This window comes from Gossypium raimondii, chromosome 9 (assembly GCF_025698545.1).
Source record: "Gossypium raimondii isolate GPD5lz chromosome 9, ASM2569854v1, whole genome shotgun sequence".
Taxonomy (NCBI): domain Eukaryota; kingdom Viridiplantae; phylum Streptophyta; class Magnoliopsida; order Malvales; family Malvaceae; genus Gossypium; species Gossypium raimondii.
Genome location: NC_068573.1, coordinates 35039297 through 35055807, shown reverse-complemented (window position 1 = coordinate 35055807; position 16511 = coordinate 35039297). Strand labels below are relative to the sequence as shown.

At 32.0% G+C, this 16511-nt stretch overlaps 2 protein-coding genes across 6 annotated transcripts; one reads left to right on the top strand and one right to left on the bottom strand.

Annotated features, from left to right (window-relative positions):
• The first annotated feature begins 7301 nt into the window (after positions 1 to 7301).
• On the top strand, positions 7302 to 13222 carry LOC105799245 (transcription factor E2FB). Of its 5 annotated transcripts, none has more exons than XM_012629687.2 (15): positions 7305 to 7912; positions 9481 to 9664; positions 9852 to 9908; positions 10067 to 10152; positions 10225 to 10313; positions 10404 to 10458; positions 10596 to 10607; positions 11091 to 11143; positions 11229 to 11279; positions 11357 to 11405; positions 11523 to 11588; positions 11670 to 11749; positions 11906 to 12131; positions 12542 to 12608; positions 12694 to 13222. In XM_012629687.2, exons 1-15 carry the CDS (start codon positions 7511 to 7513, stop codon positions 12822 to 12824), a joined length of 1608 nt encoding a protein of 535 aa, XP_012485141.1. In that variant the 5' UTR covers positions 7305 to 7510; the 3' UTR covers positions 12825 to 13222. The 5 variants fall into 5 exon arrangements, with proteins under 5 accessions (XP_012485147.1, XP_012485141.1, XP_012485143.1 ...); XM_012629689.2 differs by having other exon boundaries at positions 7307 to 7912; positions 11673 to 11749; XM_012629693.2 differs by lacking the exon at positions 9852 to 9908 and having other exon boundaries at positions 7302 to 7912.
• Positions 13223 to 13427: 205 nt separating this feature from the next.
• LOC105799246 (uncharacterized) lies at positions 13428 to 14841 on the bottom strand. The gene is made up of 3 exons (XM_012629695.2): positions 14428 to 14841; positions 13978 to 14157; positions 13428 to 13852 (listed from the first exon to the last, which is right to left on the bottom strand). The coding sequence occupies exons 1-3, from the start codon at positions 14668 to 14670 to the stop codon at positions 13694 to 13696; spliced, it is 582 nt and encodes a 193-aa protein (XP_012485149.1). The 5' UTR covers positions 14671 to 14841; the 3' UTR covers positions 13428 to 13693.
• Between the last annotated feature and the right edge of the window lie 1670 nt (positions 14842 to 16511).

Sequence of the window (16511 nt, the reverse complement as noted above, 5' to 3'; positions counted from 1 at the left end):
TATCATTATTTTTACTATCATTGTTTTTAATATTGTTATTGCTATTATCATGTTTATTATTTATACCTTTTAATTTTAGACTTAATTATATACATATACATGCGTATCTTTGATTTATATATACTTATTTATATATTTTTATACTTTGTAATTTATATATACATATATACATACGTATATTTTTATAATCTATATATACATATATACATATGTACATTTTATAATCTATATATACATAGATACGTACATATTTTTTATAACTTATATATATGTACATATACGTACTCATATATATTTTATACATATTTTATAATTTGTTTACAATATATATATATATATATATATATATACGTATTTTCATCTTCATAAACACATTAATACATACTCATATATATAATTTTTATACTTTATAATTTTAATATACATATATATACATACTCATATATCTTTTATGTTTTTATAATTTTATTCATTTTCTTTATTCAATTATTTATTTACGTTTTATTATTATTTTAAAAGAATTTTTAATTTTATTTGCTTATATATTTGTTATTTTGCATGATATTGATTTGGTCTTTTATTTATTTTATATTTTGCTATTGCTCATATTATTTATACTCACATTATCGTATCCATAATTGTCATTTATCAATGCGGCATTTATTCGTACATCAAAATTAACATTACATCAATTTTTTTACCTGAATTCATAAAAAGAGAATTTTGAAAATAAAGACAATACTCGGTTTTTGGGATCTTCGAGAGGATTGAGCTCTAACGTATTGGGTTCTAATTTTCTTCGTTGAATCTAAATAATCGAGAATGCTCTTTAATCAAAAAACATAAATAAAAAGCTTATTATCGAGAATTCAATACGTTGTGTCCTAACGCATTGGATGTGACACATTGTTTTCTCAAGATGAGGATTTTTCTAAAAAATAATAAAGGCAATATTCAATGTTTAAGAATTTTGAGAAATTGTGCCCTAACGTATTGGGTTGCGATTTCTTTATCAGACTTAAACAATTGAATATCCTTTTAAATTTTATTGCACGAGTTTTTTGGACAAACTCATTTTTGAGGAGGTGAAATATCATGCCCTAACTCATTGGGTATGACATTTTCTCTCTCCGAAATGAGAGGGTCTTAATGGATAATTTGATTTATACAAGTTTTTTAAATACAAGGATCGTATTTTAAAATCTTTGCACATTTTTGATATTAAGACACTAATTAATCAACAAGGTACCAATTTTGGGCGTGTCGAGGTGCTAACCCTTCCTCGTACGTAACCGACTTCCGAACCCGTTTTCTGGATTTTATAAGACCAAAAATTATCGTTTTAGTAAATCTAAATTTTTTATTAAAATGATTTGATTATGAGGTGATCCGATCACACCTTATAAAAAAAAGATTGGTGGCGACTCCCGTGTTCGTTTTCTTTTTTAAACTCTAAATCGACCCCGTTTTATCAAAAAAATGGTGTCAACATAGGGATGCATGGGTCTCCTTGCCACTCATCTCTGTTTATGTTTTACGTTTGCTTGATGGACATGATTGCATCAAATATGATTGAATTGAGAATGAATAAGGAAATCCAAGTATTGTTAGCAAACCATATTTTCTTCAAAAAAGAACAGGTACCATCTGATAGGTTGTAGCAGAAAGTGGGAATTGTTGAAGTTGGTAAAACTCAGGCGCATCTAGGATTGGAGGAAGGGCAGAGTCCATTGTTGCAGCACTAGCAATAGTAAAAGTAATTTCCCCTTTAATTTTGTGGAAACTTATGGACAATGGCTTCAAGATTCCACGCTTTACACCATTCAAAGCTATGCTTATTTCTCTTACTTTATCTTCAAACTCCTCAACTTCAGCAAAGTGGAAGTAGACATTATATTTATAGTCAGAATTGAAAGAGAAAGAGCCTGTCGAGGAATTGGATGGTTGGACAGCTGTTCTCAACACCTCAGCTGGTAGTTTATACAAATTACCACTGCCTTGAATATCAATATTAGAAGAGGTATTAATTGGAACAGAACTTGGAAGTCGGAAAGAAAACCAGATACGGTCATAAATATACCTATTTAAGGAAGATGCATTAGCTTCAATACAATATACTCCTTCAGTTCAACACAAAACATCCATATTCCATGGTGGAAAAATGATTCATCACTCTCAACACAGAGTCATTTCAGAATGCCGAATGAGTTATTTAGTCCATCATCAAAGCATGCCATTGATGCTTACAAATCTGACTGTTAATCAGACTCACGAACCCTAGTGCTTACAAATGTGCTAATGAATTTTTAAACCTTTTCTTTTTAATTTTTTTAATATTTAACAATTTTTTTTCTTTTATTATTATTTAGTAAAATCAAATTCGAGTCAGGATACTATTCAATAAAGTTAACTTCAAATTCAAATTTAATTTAAATACTTAGAAAAAGTCCACTTCTACTTCTTCCATCGTATTTATTAAATTTTAAACTTAAAAATTTAACATATATTTAATATTTTACATTATAGTTTTATATATTTAACTTTTATATGATATAATATATATAAAGTCAAATAAGATAATACTTATAAAGTTAAATTTTGCTATTAGACCCTATACTTTATGTAAATTGTGGATTTAGTAACTTTATTTTAATTTGATCAAATTTAGCCTTTGTGCTTTTCGAATTTTTAAATTTTAATCTTGACCCAATGGTAACAGTAAATATGTATGGTTAAATTCTATTATTAGTCTGTATTATGCGTAAAGTTTTAGATTTAGTCCACGCTCACCAATTGGATCATTCTTAGTGGTTATATATTTTGAATTTCAAAATATTAATCTTAATGCAAATGACAATGTTAAATTTATTAACTGATTTTTTGTGAGTAATATATAAAAATAACAAACAAGCATAACATTATAGATATGATAATATGTTTGACATATCAAATTTCAAAATAACAGAACTTAACTTAATAAATTTAATAATTATCTTTTAGTTAGGACTAAAATTTTAAATTCTAAAAATAAAGGACTGAAAATAACCAGTATAGGTATTAAATCCACAATCTACACAAAGTACAAGGTCTAATTGCAGAATTAGACCTATTTATAGAGTTGGAAATCAAACCCAAGCTCATACAGAATTTTTTTTAAGCCAAACCTATTTTTCAAATATAACTATTCAAGGGTTTTGATGCTTGATGCTCTTAACAACTCTGTTTGTTGATAGATATAGTTCCTTGCTGTTTGTCCTTGGAAAATCCTAAGCCCTCGATGCCGGGTTTTGGGATCAGCTAGCTTACCTGACACCAAAGGGACCAATGTGGGCCCCAGGTTGTAAATCTCGACATAAGTTAGTTCCGACGAAGACCCATTTCCATATCAAGTGAAAATGTTTGAAGTAGAGGTCAGCATTCGATCGAATTGAATCGAATCAAATCGAAAATTTTCGAGTTAATCGAGTTTTCGAATCTCATTTTATTATCCTAACTTTATTTGAAGTTTTCTCGAGTCGAGTGAGATAGAATTCGAATCGAGTCGAGTGAGATGGAATTCGAATCGAGTCGAGTGAGATGGAATTCGAATCGAATAATTTTTGGTCATTGTAACCATTATCACCCATCGTAATATAATTTGTCCACCTTAATCAAATTTTTTATTAACTTTCATCACTTCATAATTTATTTATTAATTTTTTATATACTGGTTAGCTTCTTTGCTTGCTTAGTTGTTTCAATTATCTTCAGATTTTTGTCACTATGTATTTTAGAATTAAAAAATATATTAAATGTAAAAATATAATTTTTTAATAAAAGTTATTTTAAAAATAATATGTGAAATTGATACCAATATAAAATTTTAACATGAATATTTTATGGCATAATTAATAATTTAATTTTAATATAAATATTCAATATGACTAAACAATTTAATAATATAAATAATATAAAATGTGAAATTTAATTTAATAATATAAATAATAGATATAAATAAAATTATTACTATTTATGTTTAGTGATTTTTTGGATAATTTTGATTTTTATTTGAGAGTAAAGGGTGAGAAGTAAAAGTTTAGGAGAAAAATAAAAGTTTTGTGGAATAAAAGTTTGAGGGAAAGTAAATAGGGGGAAGTAAAATTTTGGAGAGAAAATATTAAAAAAAATTAGAGGGGGAGGGTTTGGGATAGATGGGAAGGGAATAAAAGTTTTAGGGGAAAGTGGGAGGGAGTAAAAATTTTGGGGGAAAATAAAAGGTTTTGAGGGTTTTTTGGAGTAAAATTTTGAGAAAAAATAAATGGGAGAGAAAAATTTTGGTGGGAAATGAATTTTGGGTAGATTGGGGGGTTGGGAGGGGAGGGGAGTAAAAGTTTTGGGGGGAAAGTGAGAAGTAATAAAAGTTTTGAGGGAAAAGTAAAAATGTTTGGGAGTTTGGGGTAAAAATGTAAAATATTATAATTTGATATTTGAATTATTTGAATTATTCGAATTCGAAAACTCAACTAGATTCGAACTCGAAATTCGAAAAAAAAAAATTGAGTTGACTCGAATAACTCGATTCGTTTAACTTGAAATTCGAATTTTTTTTAATTTTTTCGAGTCGAATCGAATTTTGCTCATCAGATCGAATCTCCATTGAAGAAAAAAAAAAAGGAGTTCCAGAATCAGTGTTGACTAGACACATATACTCGGTATCTGCTGGGAAAACGTGGATAATCTCGTAGCATAAGTTAGACCTGGAATTTACGGTTGCCCAGTAATTAACCCCCAGGTACAAGTCGAACTGGGGGGGCTGATTCTTGCGATCGTAATTCCCATAGCCGAAGGACGCTCTAATGTGAAAGCTGTTGTTGTGAGCATGGTTAAGCGTCAAGGTGTAGCAATTCTTTGCTCCATTCGGGAAACTCCTTAGTGTCTTGTATCGCTTCCCGTATTGTTCGTTCTCCGATTGGTATTCTGGTAACGTCTCGTGATTTTCTCCGGTGCTGATGAATTCTTTATCTGGCTTGAACCATATCCCCGTTGGATTGTCCAAGTAACTTTCCTCCACTCCACAATCAATGCTTACTGATAACACATTTAAACAATTTAATGATTTTGTACATATGAAAAAATAACACTACTACAAAAGTATAGTAGAAACTTATATAGTATAGTAAAATTTAAACTAATTTTTATATGTTATATTAAAAAATAAATTCATCATTTTTAGTAAAAATTTCATCTATTTCTACTATTAAAACCTGATATTGTTAAAAATATAACAAGACAGATGCCATAAATATAGGAGCAAAACTAGAAATTTTTTAGGAGGGCGAAATTAAATTGTAATTTTTACGATAGAAAATACAATTTCACTATTTTAATAGATTATATTTTATAATTTTTAACAATTAAATTAAATTTTTATATTTTTAAGGGCTAAAGTGCAATTTTACTTTTACTAATTTAAAATTTTAAAATTTTAAAATTTTAAAATTTTAAAGGGTGATATTAAAAAGTTTTCATTTTAGGGATGTCATGCCTCTACCAACCCCTAGTTTCACCACTGCATATATACATCATTCTGACATACAAGGACCGATTATTAATGGTAAAAATTAATGGTATTTTTAATAGAATGATCAATTTACCTTTTGATCTAATGTAAAGAAACTAATTTACCCATTTTTAAGTGAAGAGGACAAAATGTAATCCACCCCTAATACAAAAATTTTTCAAAAATTTGGAATTTTGCAAGAGGTTATATTTGTTAAGAAGGCTACCATTCAAGCTAATGTTCTACTCAAAGTTGAGTAAAAACAATATGTTTGTTTAATATATCTGTTGGATTTGGTTCTAGCCTAAGTTTAGTTGAATTCGATTTCAAATTTATAATTAAGGGTGAAAGCAAAAAGTTTGAGATGTCGAAATTAAATTGTTTACTTTTACGATATTAAAATGTAATTTCAACATTTTAATTTTTAAAATGATTAAATCAAAATTTGATATTTTGAGGGGTCAAAATGTAATTTTATTATTATTAATTTTAAATTTTATAAATTATAAAAAAAGTTAAAAGTGAAATTTTCTAATTTAGGGAGACTAAGGCCTCTACCAACCTTGGCCCTGCCCTTGTTTATAATAAATTATTTTCTTTTACTTATACTATAAAACTTATATCAAATGAAAATTAAAATGTCTAAATATAAAAATGTTAAAGTTGTCTATGTACAAAATTTTAATAAAATGAAAAACAATAATAGTAATATATGTAATTATTAAATATTAAATAACTATAATTATTTTTTTTAAATTAGTATATACAAACTTAAATAAGATTGAGCTAACTATTTATAAATATGATAAACATGGATAAAATTTAAGCCTAAATTAAAAAAAGAAGAAGAAGAAGCTAAGATTAGACTACCATAAATGATATCAAAACTCTAATTCGTCTCAACCTATCCCAAACGACTCTAGACAGTGATGGAAGGCGATGTACTCTTCCCCTTAACAAAGCAGTATATACCTATACACAAATATTGAGGACTAACTTTATTCCCACTCTTATCAATGGTTCACCAATTACACAGTATAGCAGTATGGTGGAGATGGTACTATTGGATTTGTGTGGTATGTTGGACCTTGTATGGATTGTTTGTTTCACAAAGTGGACAGTAAAAACTCGTAAATTTTATAAATAATATTTTTGATGAAAAAGGCACTCCAAAGCAAACTTTGAAATGAATTTGTGAATAAAGCCTTGTTTGCTGCATAGCAGTAATTAATAATATGACACATTATTAATAAATTAAATAAAAGGTATAGAAGATTTGTAAATAAATATTTATAATCTTATTTAAATATTAATCATAACTATTATAAATAAATATTAATGACTCTTAAATTTAAGATTTTGGATTTAAGAGTTTAAAGTCTTAGGTCTAGAATCTCGGGTTTAAATTTTAGTATTTATTTTTAATTAATTATTATTTAATTATATTAATAACCATATAAAAATATAGATGTTGGAAACATGGAATTATATAATAATAATAATAATATAAGCGTGGCCAAGTGTTTGCATAAAACAATGCATGTGTCAGTGTCTTTGCATGATGCACTTACATAACATATCATTTAAGGGTATAGAAACAAAACAATTCACTGCGAAATGCACAGATACAAACATTGAGTCCGGAATTTTCCATAATCTCAAACAACTAACCTACTCATTTCACCTTATACAAAACAAAAAATGGTGAAATAAAAGAGTAGATCTGTACCACCACCTAGAATGGCCACACGAGTAAGGGTTGATGTTCTCCCTTTTTCTTTTGTGATTTGGTCCTTCTCTTTTGATGCTAGGCGAAACAACAAAGGGATCGATTTTCTCCTTCTCACCATCGAGGATGGAGGTGACAAGTTAAGGGGAAAGAAAAGAAAAAATGGGGAAGAGCATGGGGCAAAACATGTATTAATAAAATAAAGAATTTCTTATATTGGTTGATTTTTAATCCTCTGGAAAATGGATGGGGTGGAGAAACAGAAATTTCAACATTTTAGCAAAAGAAATAAATATAAAATATATAAAATGTTATTTTCCTCTCCCGCTTTTTTCACTTTCCATTTTGCTAATTACAGGTCTAACCAATTCCCCCCAAAAAGACTTCCCTTTTTCCCACAGTTCCGTTACTCTTCTTTCAAAGGAAAGGGTCCCCAGAAGCCCAATTTTCTTTTCAAATTTAATTTTCTCATGTCCGCTTCTCAAGAGCCGTTAAACCAATCCCTACAGCTGCAAAATCAGCAGCTGCCTTTCTCTATGAAGCCGCCGTTTATGTCTCCTGGAGGCGATTATCACCACTTTGCTTCCACCGAGTCTCGCCGCTTAGCCGATCAAAAAGGCGATGCCATTGTCGTCCAATCTCCTGTAGCTTCTTTTCTCCACTGTTTCTAGTTTTGTATTTTCTTCTTTTTTTTTTTGTCGTTGACCTGGATATTTAGTTGAGATCTGATTTAGGCTGTGAATTTTGTGATTTTCTTTCTACTTGTTGTTGCTGGAATGGAGTTATAATTCATGGAGAAAACTTGTGTGTTTGAAATGTTAGTTTGGTTTTTAGTTGATGGGGATTCTCTTTGGTTCTTTTAATTGGGAAATTTGGCGGGTTTTTGGCAAATTTGTTGGGTTAATTGTTGTTTTAATTTGGTATTAGGTTTAATATGAATAAATAGGTTTTTATTAATCAAAAAAAGAAAGACACAGTCAGGAAATTTAGTAAAGAATCTAAGAATAAGAACAAGGCCAGAGACGTTAAAGTAAACAAGAAAATAAAACAAAATGATAAAACAGACTAATACATCAACTTCTATATGTAAAGCCTATTGTGTTACTGCTGGACGTTCAAGTAGATGCCCCGGCTTTTTCAGAGTTTTTTTTATTGGATCTATCCAACTGTCTTCAGGCTACTGGCTTTCATAATGATGTTTGCCACAGTAGAATTAAGCATAAAACTTGTCTGTCTTGACTGCTTTTAATAGTGCAGTATGTTACGGAGTTTCATGCTAACTCAGTTTGAGCCAAAGTTGGCAAGGAGCAAGTAACAGCGCACTTTAACCTGTGATGATTTCATATATTTGTCTATCTGTTTTTGAACTGTAATGCTGATTGGGACAATGATGTTGTGAGTAGTAAATGTTCTTGAAGTTCACTTGTTTGATAAAGGATTATTGCTGCAATGTTAAGCTATTAGTATTCCAAATACATAATTAGATCCTTCATGTCACAATTTCTTATCAAGCTAGTTTGACTTTTTCTCCTTTTCGGACAATCGTTCTTTACTTTCTTTTCTAAGTTTACTGTGTTCTGAGCAATATGTTCTGTATAAGTCTCTTCAAAGTTTGGATAATATAGTTTGCTAAAATAAAAGAAAAGAAGGTTATATTGCTTTAATTGACTCACAATTAATTTTCATTAGGGGGCACTGGCTTTTGTTTGTACTTAGTGACTGTGGTTTTCAATGATCACTATAAATTCAATTATTGATGACATTTTTATTATGAACAACAACATAGTCATCATGATAATTTTCAAAATGTAGATTATTGATGTTTCCGGTAAAAAGGCTGAATCTTTTGGAACATGTTGATTTCAACTTACCAATTGAGTACTAGAAGCTGTCAACTGCACCTGGTTGAAAGACACACACTCTTCCTTTCCCTTCTTCACCCTTCTCTTCTTTGTATTAATGCTTTTAAGGTTCTAGTCTAAATTGATAATGTCAGCAATGCAAATATGCAGTATTTCTTTCTTGGTGCATAGTTCAACTTCTTGTATATAAATATCCTCTATTTTTTTCCAGTCAACTTTTATATTCCAATATAATGCTCTTTCCTGAATGGAGCCTGAACTTTCTTTCTTCTTGATTTACTTTGTGCCCAAAAGTTTATTGCCTGTCTTTCTAATTGCAATTTGAAAATGTTGTGTAATATTTGCTAAAGAGGAAGAGTGACGTAGCAGATCGAGAAGTTGAGTCTGGTGACTGGGCAAGGCCTCCAGGGTACACTGAAGTTATTGGCAGTCCTCTCCAGACACCTGTATCAGGAAAAGGGGGAAAGGCTCAAAAAATATCAAGGCTAACAAAGAACAGTAGATCTGGTCCTCAAATTCCTGCTTCAAATCTTGGTGAGTAGTATCTTGTGCAAGTTATAAGGCTAAGGTGATGTCTTTGACTTTTCTATGTACCTTACTTAGTGACAACGTTGTAAATCCACTAGGTTTTCTTCCGAAACCATTAACTTTTGACTTAGTTCTACCGGACTATAGGAGTAAAAGTTGATATAGATAATAAGGAACTTCTGAAAATTTCCAGGTTCTCCTGGCAATAATGTCACTCCTACAGGTCCCTGCCGTTATGACAGCTCCTTAGGTATTTATTTTTGTCCCTTTTATGTATTTTGCTTGATTTTTTTAATGATTCCAAAACAAGTTAATTGGCTAAATTATTGTTTGCATTGTTACTAACTGCTTATGGAGTTGAGCAAGTGAATAGTAGGACTGATATAATGTTCTCTGAATTTAACCCAGGGCTTTTGACAAGGAAGTTCATCAATTTGATTAAACAAGCTGAAGATGGTATTCTTGATTTGAATAAAGCTGCTGATACCTTGGAGGTAACTGTTTCATTGCTTGGCCAAACAATCCAGTCATACAATCCTATTCTTAATGGCTTTCTGTTCCTACAGGTGCAAAAGAGGAGGATATATGACATTACCAATGTTCTTGAAGGAATTGGTCTCATAGAAAAGAAACTCAAGAACAGAATTCAGTGGAAGTATGAGCTACATCTTTTGTTCTCTAAACTTTGTTGGCACTGACTAGTTTTCTGCTTAAGAAAACACTTCAATCTTTTATTTAATATCAGGGGGCTTGATGTCTCAAGGCCAGGCAAGATTGATGAGAATGTCACTACTTTGCAGGTATGAAATTATATTTGTCGACAAATTGTTAACTAAATGTGGATTCATTTATGGATTAAGCTTCAGCTGTTATGGTTTTTTATTTCGTGTTTGTACTTAATAGAAAATTAATCCAATTTTACTTTTTCTTCTTTCAGGTACATGCACATGTAATGGTTCATTTTGTGCTGCTCTCTGGTTTGCTTCATTTGCTGTCTTTGACTGTTAAATCCTACATCCCTTGTATATCCATCTTAAATGATCAAAGTGTATTTTGGTTGAAATTTGAAAAAGACTAATCTTTTTTAGTAAAACCAGATCTGCCGTATAACTTGGATCCTTCAGTGCCTCCTTGATCAACTCATATAGGCTACTGGAAATGTTCTTTACAGCCTTTCAGTCCCGTACTTCTGTCAAAAGCCATGATATATTTTCCACCTTTCTCTTTGTCTTCCTTGCCCTCTAGCTTGGAAGTTCAGGCCTGTTAATTGAATGCTCTAGCACAAATGATAATACTTTGTAGAGTTGTATTGAGTAAAATTTATCATTAACAAGTACAATACATGGAAATGATGGATCAAATGCCTTTTTCTTTGTGCTTACCATCGGCCCAGTTTGTAATGAGAACTTCACAATGGTAACATTCCTTGTAGGCAGAGGTTGAGAACCTTTCTATCGAGGAACGCTGTTTAGATGAACAAATCAGGTTAAGTTGCTATGGTCTCCTCCTGTATCTCAGTTCAATTCATTTCATCCTCTGGATTGTTGTAGACATTTCTATTATCATACAGAGAAATGCAAGAAAGATTGAGGAACCTCAGTGAAGACGAAAATAATCAAAAGTAACCTTCACTTACCCACTCAAGATGTTAATATCTCAGCAGATCAACATAAATCATTTCATCTTTTCCCATCTCAGGTGGCTCTTTGTCACCGAGGAAGATATCAAGAGCTTACCCTGCTTCCAGGTTTGTTCATTGGTCAAATTTTATATATTAATGTTTTTGGTATGGTAATTGTAAGGTCATCTAGGCGTTCCTAATGCTAAGGATGCTTTCTACTTTCTGTTAATTTGCCTTCTTTAGAATGAAACACTAATAGCCATTAAAGCTCCACATGGAACCACTCTGGAAGTCCCAGATCCTGACGAGGTAGTCTCAAAAGCTTGAAGAATTTAACACATGGTTTATGGTTTTATGTTCTTTCTTGACTGCAACATTTTCCCTTTATAGCAGGCTGTTGACTATTCCCAAAGGAGGTACAGGATTGTCCTCAGAAGCTCAATGGGTCCTATAGATGTTTACCTTGTCAGGTATCACTACTTCTTGTTGGTTAAAAGATGGCATCCTAAAATGCAGTTTCAATCTTTTCTTGTTTCATGGCGAAACCTTTGTGCTAAAGAAATATGTCCATCTAAGCATTGAAGTGGTCAGCTTTCTTTATGATTCCTGTCTCTCTGATATTATAGTCAATTTGAGGAGAAATTTGAAGAGATACAAGGAGCGGATCCACCTCCAAACTTTCCATCAACTTCAGGCTTGAATGAGAACCCAGCAACAACAATGGTACCAGAGGAAAGCAGAGGGAAGGAGATTGAAATGCAGGGGCAAGATGATAATAGAATGTGCTCAGATCTTAATGCCTCACAGGATTTTGTGAGTGGGATCATGAAGATCGTTCCCTCTGATGTAGACGTAAGTTAAATTTTTTTTTTTTTTGGGGGGGGGGGGGGAAGGGACCAAAAAAGAAGCCACTTCAGGGGATGGAGACAAATTTTAGGTGTTTGGATTTGAGCCCCATGCCAGTAGAAACTCTCTGTTAAAGGAGCTTCATGACATATTAGGCTTTTACTGAATGGATATTGCTCTGCTTTTTGAGAAACAAAAAACTTTCAGGAAACAAATATATCATCTGTAGATCTTAACCTAATGAATGTGTTGATTGTCAACTAAAGGGGGTTTGGTTCCTTTTTAACATTTTCCTTTTTTCTTTTGGTCAAAACAAGATCGATTTACCATTTCAATATAGTCAACTGAAGTTTTTAATTCATATGCTATTTTGATAAATTGATAATGAGTACTCATTACCTGGTATTCTTTTGCAGTGTGATGCTGATTATTGGCTATTATCAGATCCAAGCGTTAGCATCACTGACATGTGGCGGACTGAATGTATCCTCTACTGAGAAGTACTCAGATTAATGCCAATTATTTTCCTCTTTCTTACTGTTTTGCATTCCATGACAATTGACTACAGCTCTGATTGAGTGGAGCGAGCTTGGTACGCTAAATGAGGGCTATGGCATTGCCACAGTTAGCTCAACATGTCCCCAAACACCCACTTTAAATGCAACAGAAGCACCTTCTGCTAACTCAACCGGGAAGTGAAAGGCATGTTTGCATATGTGAAAATGAAGTTTCCGGAACCTTTTTTGTTTGTTGAGAGCATTCCTGGCACTTTGGACATTAATGTGAAGGTTCGCAAAAGTTGGCTACTCAATGTTCTTCAAAGTTAGACGAACTAAAAAACAGGAAGTGGATGTTCCGATCTCTGTACAGGTAAGTGATACTAACAACCCAGGTTCTCTCGTATGAATAAGGCCATATTTTATTTTTTAAGTCCATGTATATTATCCCATCTTTTGCTTTTATTGCATCAACCAGCACATCTTTTACATAGGGTCATATAGACATCATGAGATGACAAACAAATGATCTGATGTACCTTGTTTTTACTGTATTGAGAAATTTTATGATGAAATAAAGATGTTATAACTCGTAAGAAATGCTTCAGTGCATGCCAAGCCTTTTCTTTGAGAAGTTTCCCCCCTCAACATACCAGAATTATGCAAGCATGATGCTGGCTGCAATGAATTGCATCACTTAATACTCTAGATTCATATCGTCTTTGACAGATTGAAATCTGATGCCTGATGAGTTAAAATTCAGTTCCTTGATCTGTTACTTATTTGCAGAACTTGTAGATGGCTATTTTGATGTGATATGTTCCTGTAAGCTGAAGTTATATTTAGGTTTAATCTTTTTATTATTACAATCTTATGTCTATTTTCAACAAATGAATGCTAGTCTTTGCAATTGACCCGATTGCAAGCACACTGAAATCAACCAAAATCATTTTTGGAGCTTCAAGAAAAACTCTTCAAGCCTCCATGGGAAACAACCAAAGAAAACCATGTATTACTTGTACACTAAATATGATGAGACAGGAGCATTGAATTTGGAAGTACCCAAACATTTCACTTATCTTTTTCAACCTTCTTTCCTATCCAACCCGCAACAATGGGAGTGAGAGCCACAGTTGGAGGAAACCTTATAGGAGATGCAGCTTTGTGTGCAGCATATGCCAAAGCAAAGGTCCCGACTTTCTCTCCAGTAGCATCAGTTGAGATTCCCACCTGGAAATTCCATCTAATGGTTAGTCCTCTAAAACCTTTCATCATCGGAAGTCATGAAGTGAAGAATTAAGGGAATTTTACAACCCATACATATATATATCTCCTCCCCTTCTCTTTTAATTTACCTTTTGCAGCAGTGCTTGAACATCAACGCCTGCACTGATTAGTGCATAACAAAGGGAGAAGGATATCAAGGAGAGAGTAATAGAGGTTGCCAAGTATGCCCCTCCATATTTTGCTAGAAGCTCTTTTGCTTGATCCCCTTTCGATTTCTTTTGTTCCCCTTCTTCCTTTGAGCTGAATATCTTCATATATTCACAAAATACATGAAATCGTAGTAAGAAGTTAGCTTCCCATGCCCCAAAACTGACAAACACTGTATGGTAGGTAACCATTAAGATAACATATAGTATGTTTGGGGTTCAAAAAAAAAAAAATCTGGTGCAGACTTCTTTTTGTACTCTCCCTACTACCAAGCTGATTTGTGTGATAGGGGGTTTCTTAGCAATTGAGCCAAGAAAATTAAACATAAGAAAATATTGAGAAAAAGAGTAGAATTGAGTAAGTAGTAGTACCTTCCATAGCCCAACTTCAAGGCCATACTTCTTTGTAACCTCATCCACAGATGATGACGATGATGATGAAGGGGGGGTTTGAATTTCTTCAGCTTTTTCTTTAATAGCTTTGATTTGATAGCTTCTAAACTTGGGTTTGATGGAAGTTGAAGTTAATGCAGAGGAAAGCTTGGAGTAAGTATGGGCAGTCAAGAAAGAAGTGGAGGAGAGAGGAGTAAGTGTTAGAACTGCTGTCGTGGCCATTGTTGTTTAGCTAACCATAGAGTTTTCTATCCAAACAAAAGGGGGGGCGGGGGAATATCTGGTAAAAGAAAAACAGAGATGGATAGACAAACGAACAGGGCAAGTCCAGATTAAAAGGTGGTTCAGCTGTAATGGTTGCTTGAGTGACGATATTGGCCCTGTAGTTTTGATTTATTTTAGGTTACGGACAAATCTGGGAAAGCCGAAGCGGGCAGCTTCTGAAATTGAGGCCAAACTTGAACGTACGTGTCTTAACTTCCATTCATTATTTCGGGACACAAACAAATTCCTAAAGGCTAAGCCAAGCTCATCGACTCGTGCCATTTCTACATTATATGTTTTCTCAAAATATTTGTCTTCTATTTTTTTATATGGTTCTGGTATAGAATAGAGTTTTTCATGGCCCGGGCTGAGCTAACTAAAAATGCTTTAGGCTCGTTTTTTAAATTTAGGTTTGGCTCAAAAAATGAGCTTAAAATTTATTCAAGTCTGACCTGAATAAAAATGTTAAAACTTGATCCCGGCTTGCTCATATTAAAATTGTTTTATATTTTTTATATAAAAATATATTTAAAAATATAATACATCAATTTCACTAAAAATATTAAAATAAATGTTTCTCTAAAAAATGGAAAAAAAATAAAAAATATGTATTTAAATAACAGTAAAATAAATACAACTTAACAAATAAATACCTTTACAATAGTAGTAAAAGTAAGAATAAAATAAGAGTTATACAATATTTTAAAAAATAACAACAAAATAGTAATAATATAATAGTGAGATGATATCAAAAAAATGAAAAAAACAGTTAAAAAAAACAGCATCAGTTTTTTTTTTTTGCAAATTCGGGTTAGGTCGGGCTGGACTTGGGCAAAAAAAAGCTTACTTGAAGCCTAATCCGTTTAGAAAGCAGATTTTTTTTTATCTAAGCCCATTTTTGGGTTTATATTTTTATCTAAATCCTTCTACTTTTCGAGTAAGCCTTCGGGCTGAATTGAGCGGCTTGACCCATTAACAAGTTTAGTACTGACACAATATTGTATTTGGGGACGATATTATAGTATATATTTAAATAATCGAAATATTAAAAAGCATAATTAATGCTATCAAAATTTATCAATGTTATTCGCCGCCCTTGATGGTTATGTTCCATTCGAATTCTATAGCTTCTGTTTCAAAATGGTTACCTTCGGAGAGTGATTGGGTTAAGCTTAATACGAATGGTACAGTTTCGTCTAGCGCTTACTTGGTTGCAATCGGGGAGTCATTAGAGATGCTGATGGTAATTGGTTATATGGTTACTCGATGGCATTAGGGAAAGATGAAGTGTTTAGGATTGAAGCGAGATCAATGTTAGAAGGACTAGTCGACAAGAGTTATCGACCGGTTAAGCTTGAGTCTGATAACGCTTTATTAGTGGAATTAATGTTAGCCGGTGAATCTATTGATAGTCAGTCATATTGTAGAATTACGGGCTATTCATAAGCTGTTACATAGGAATTGAAAGGTTCGTATTCATCTCACTTTCGGAGCTCACAATGAAGTTGCAGATTTTATGGCCAAACATGTTGCTATAGGATTTACAAGTATCAAGGTGTTCTCCATACCTCCTCAAGCAGTGCGAGGTTTAATTCAAAAAGATATATGTGGCTTTTGATTTTATGTTTTTTATTGTAATCACCTAGTGTTGTTCTTGTTTACCAAAAAAAACATTATAGATTTTAAAAATATCTTATATTAAAATAATTCCAACTTTATTTTTTAAAATCAATTCAAGCATTAAAAGATGTTATATATCTAAACAATTAATTGATAAAAATTCAAATGAAAACCCAGAC

Excerpts from the sequence above, each read along its gene's own strand:
- LOC105799246 (XM_012629695.2), bottom strand. The coding sequence starts at position 14,670 with ATGGCCACGACAGCAGTTCTAACACTTACTCCTCTCTCCTCCACTTCT. Across the intron at positions 14,158-14,427 it reads TTGAAGTTGGGCTATGGAAG|ATATTCAGCTCAAAGGAAGA; the intron begins GTACTACTACTT and ends GAATATATGAAG. Across the intron at positions 13,853-13,977 it reads TTCAAGCACTGCTGCAAAAG|GTGGGAATCTCAACTGATGC; the intron begins GTAAATTAAAAG and ends TGGAATTTCCAG.
- LOC105799245 (XM_012629687.2), top strand. The coding sequence starts at position 7,511 with ATGGATGGGGTGGAGAAACAGAAATTTCAACATTTTAGCAAAAGAAAT. Across the intron at positions 7,913-9,480 it reads CCATTGTCGTCCAATCTCCT|AGGAAGAGTGACGTAGCAGA; the intron begins GTAGCTTCTTTT and ends TATTTGCTAAAG. Across the intron at positions 12,609-12,693 it reads TGACATGTGGCGGACTGAAT|CTCTGATTGAGTGGAGCGAG; the intron begins GTATCCTCTACT and ends AATTGACTACAG.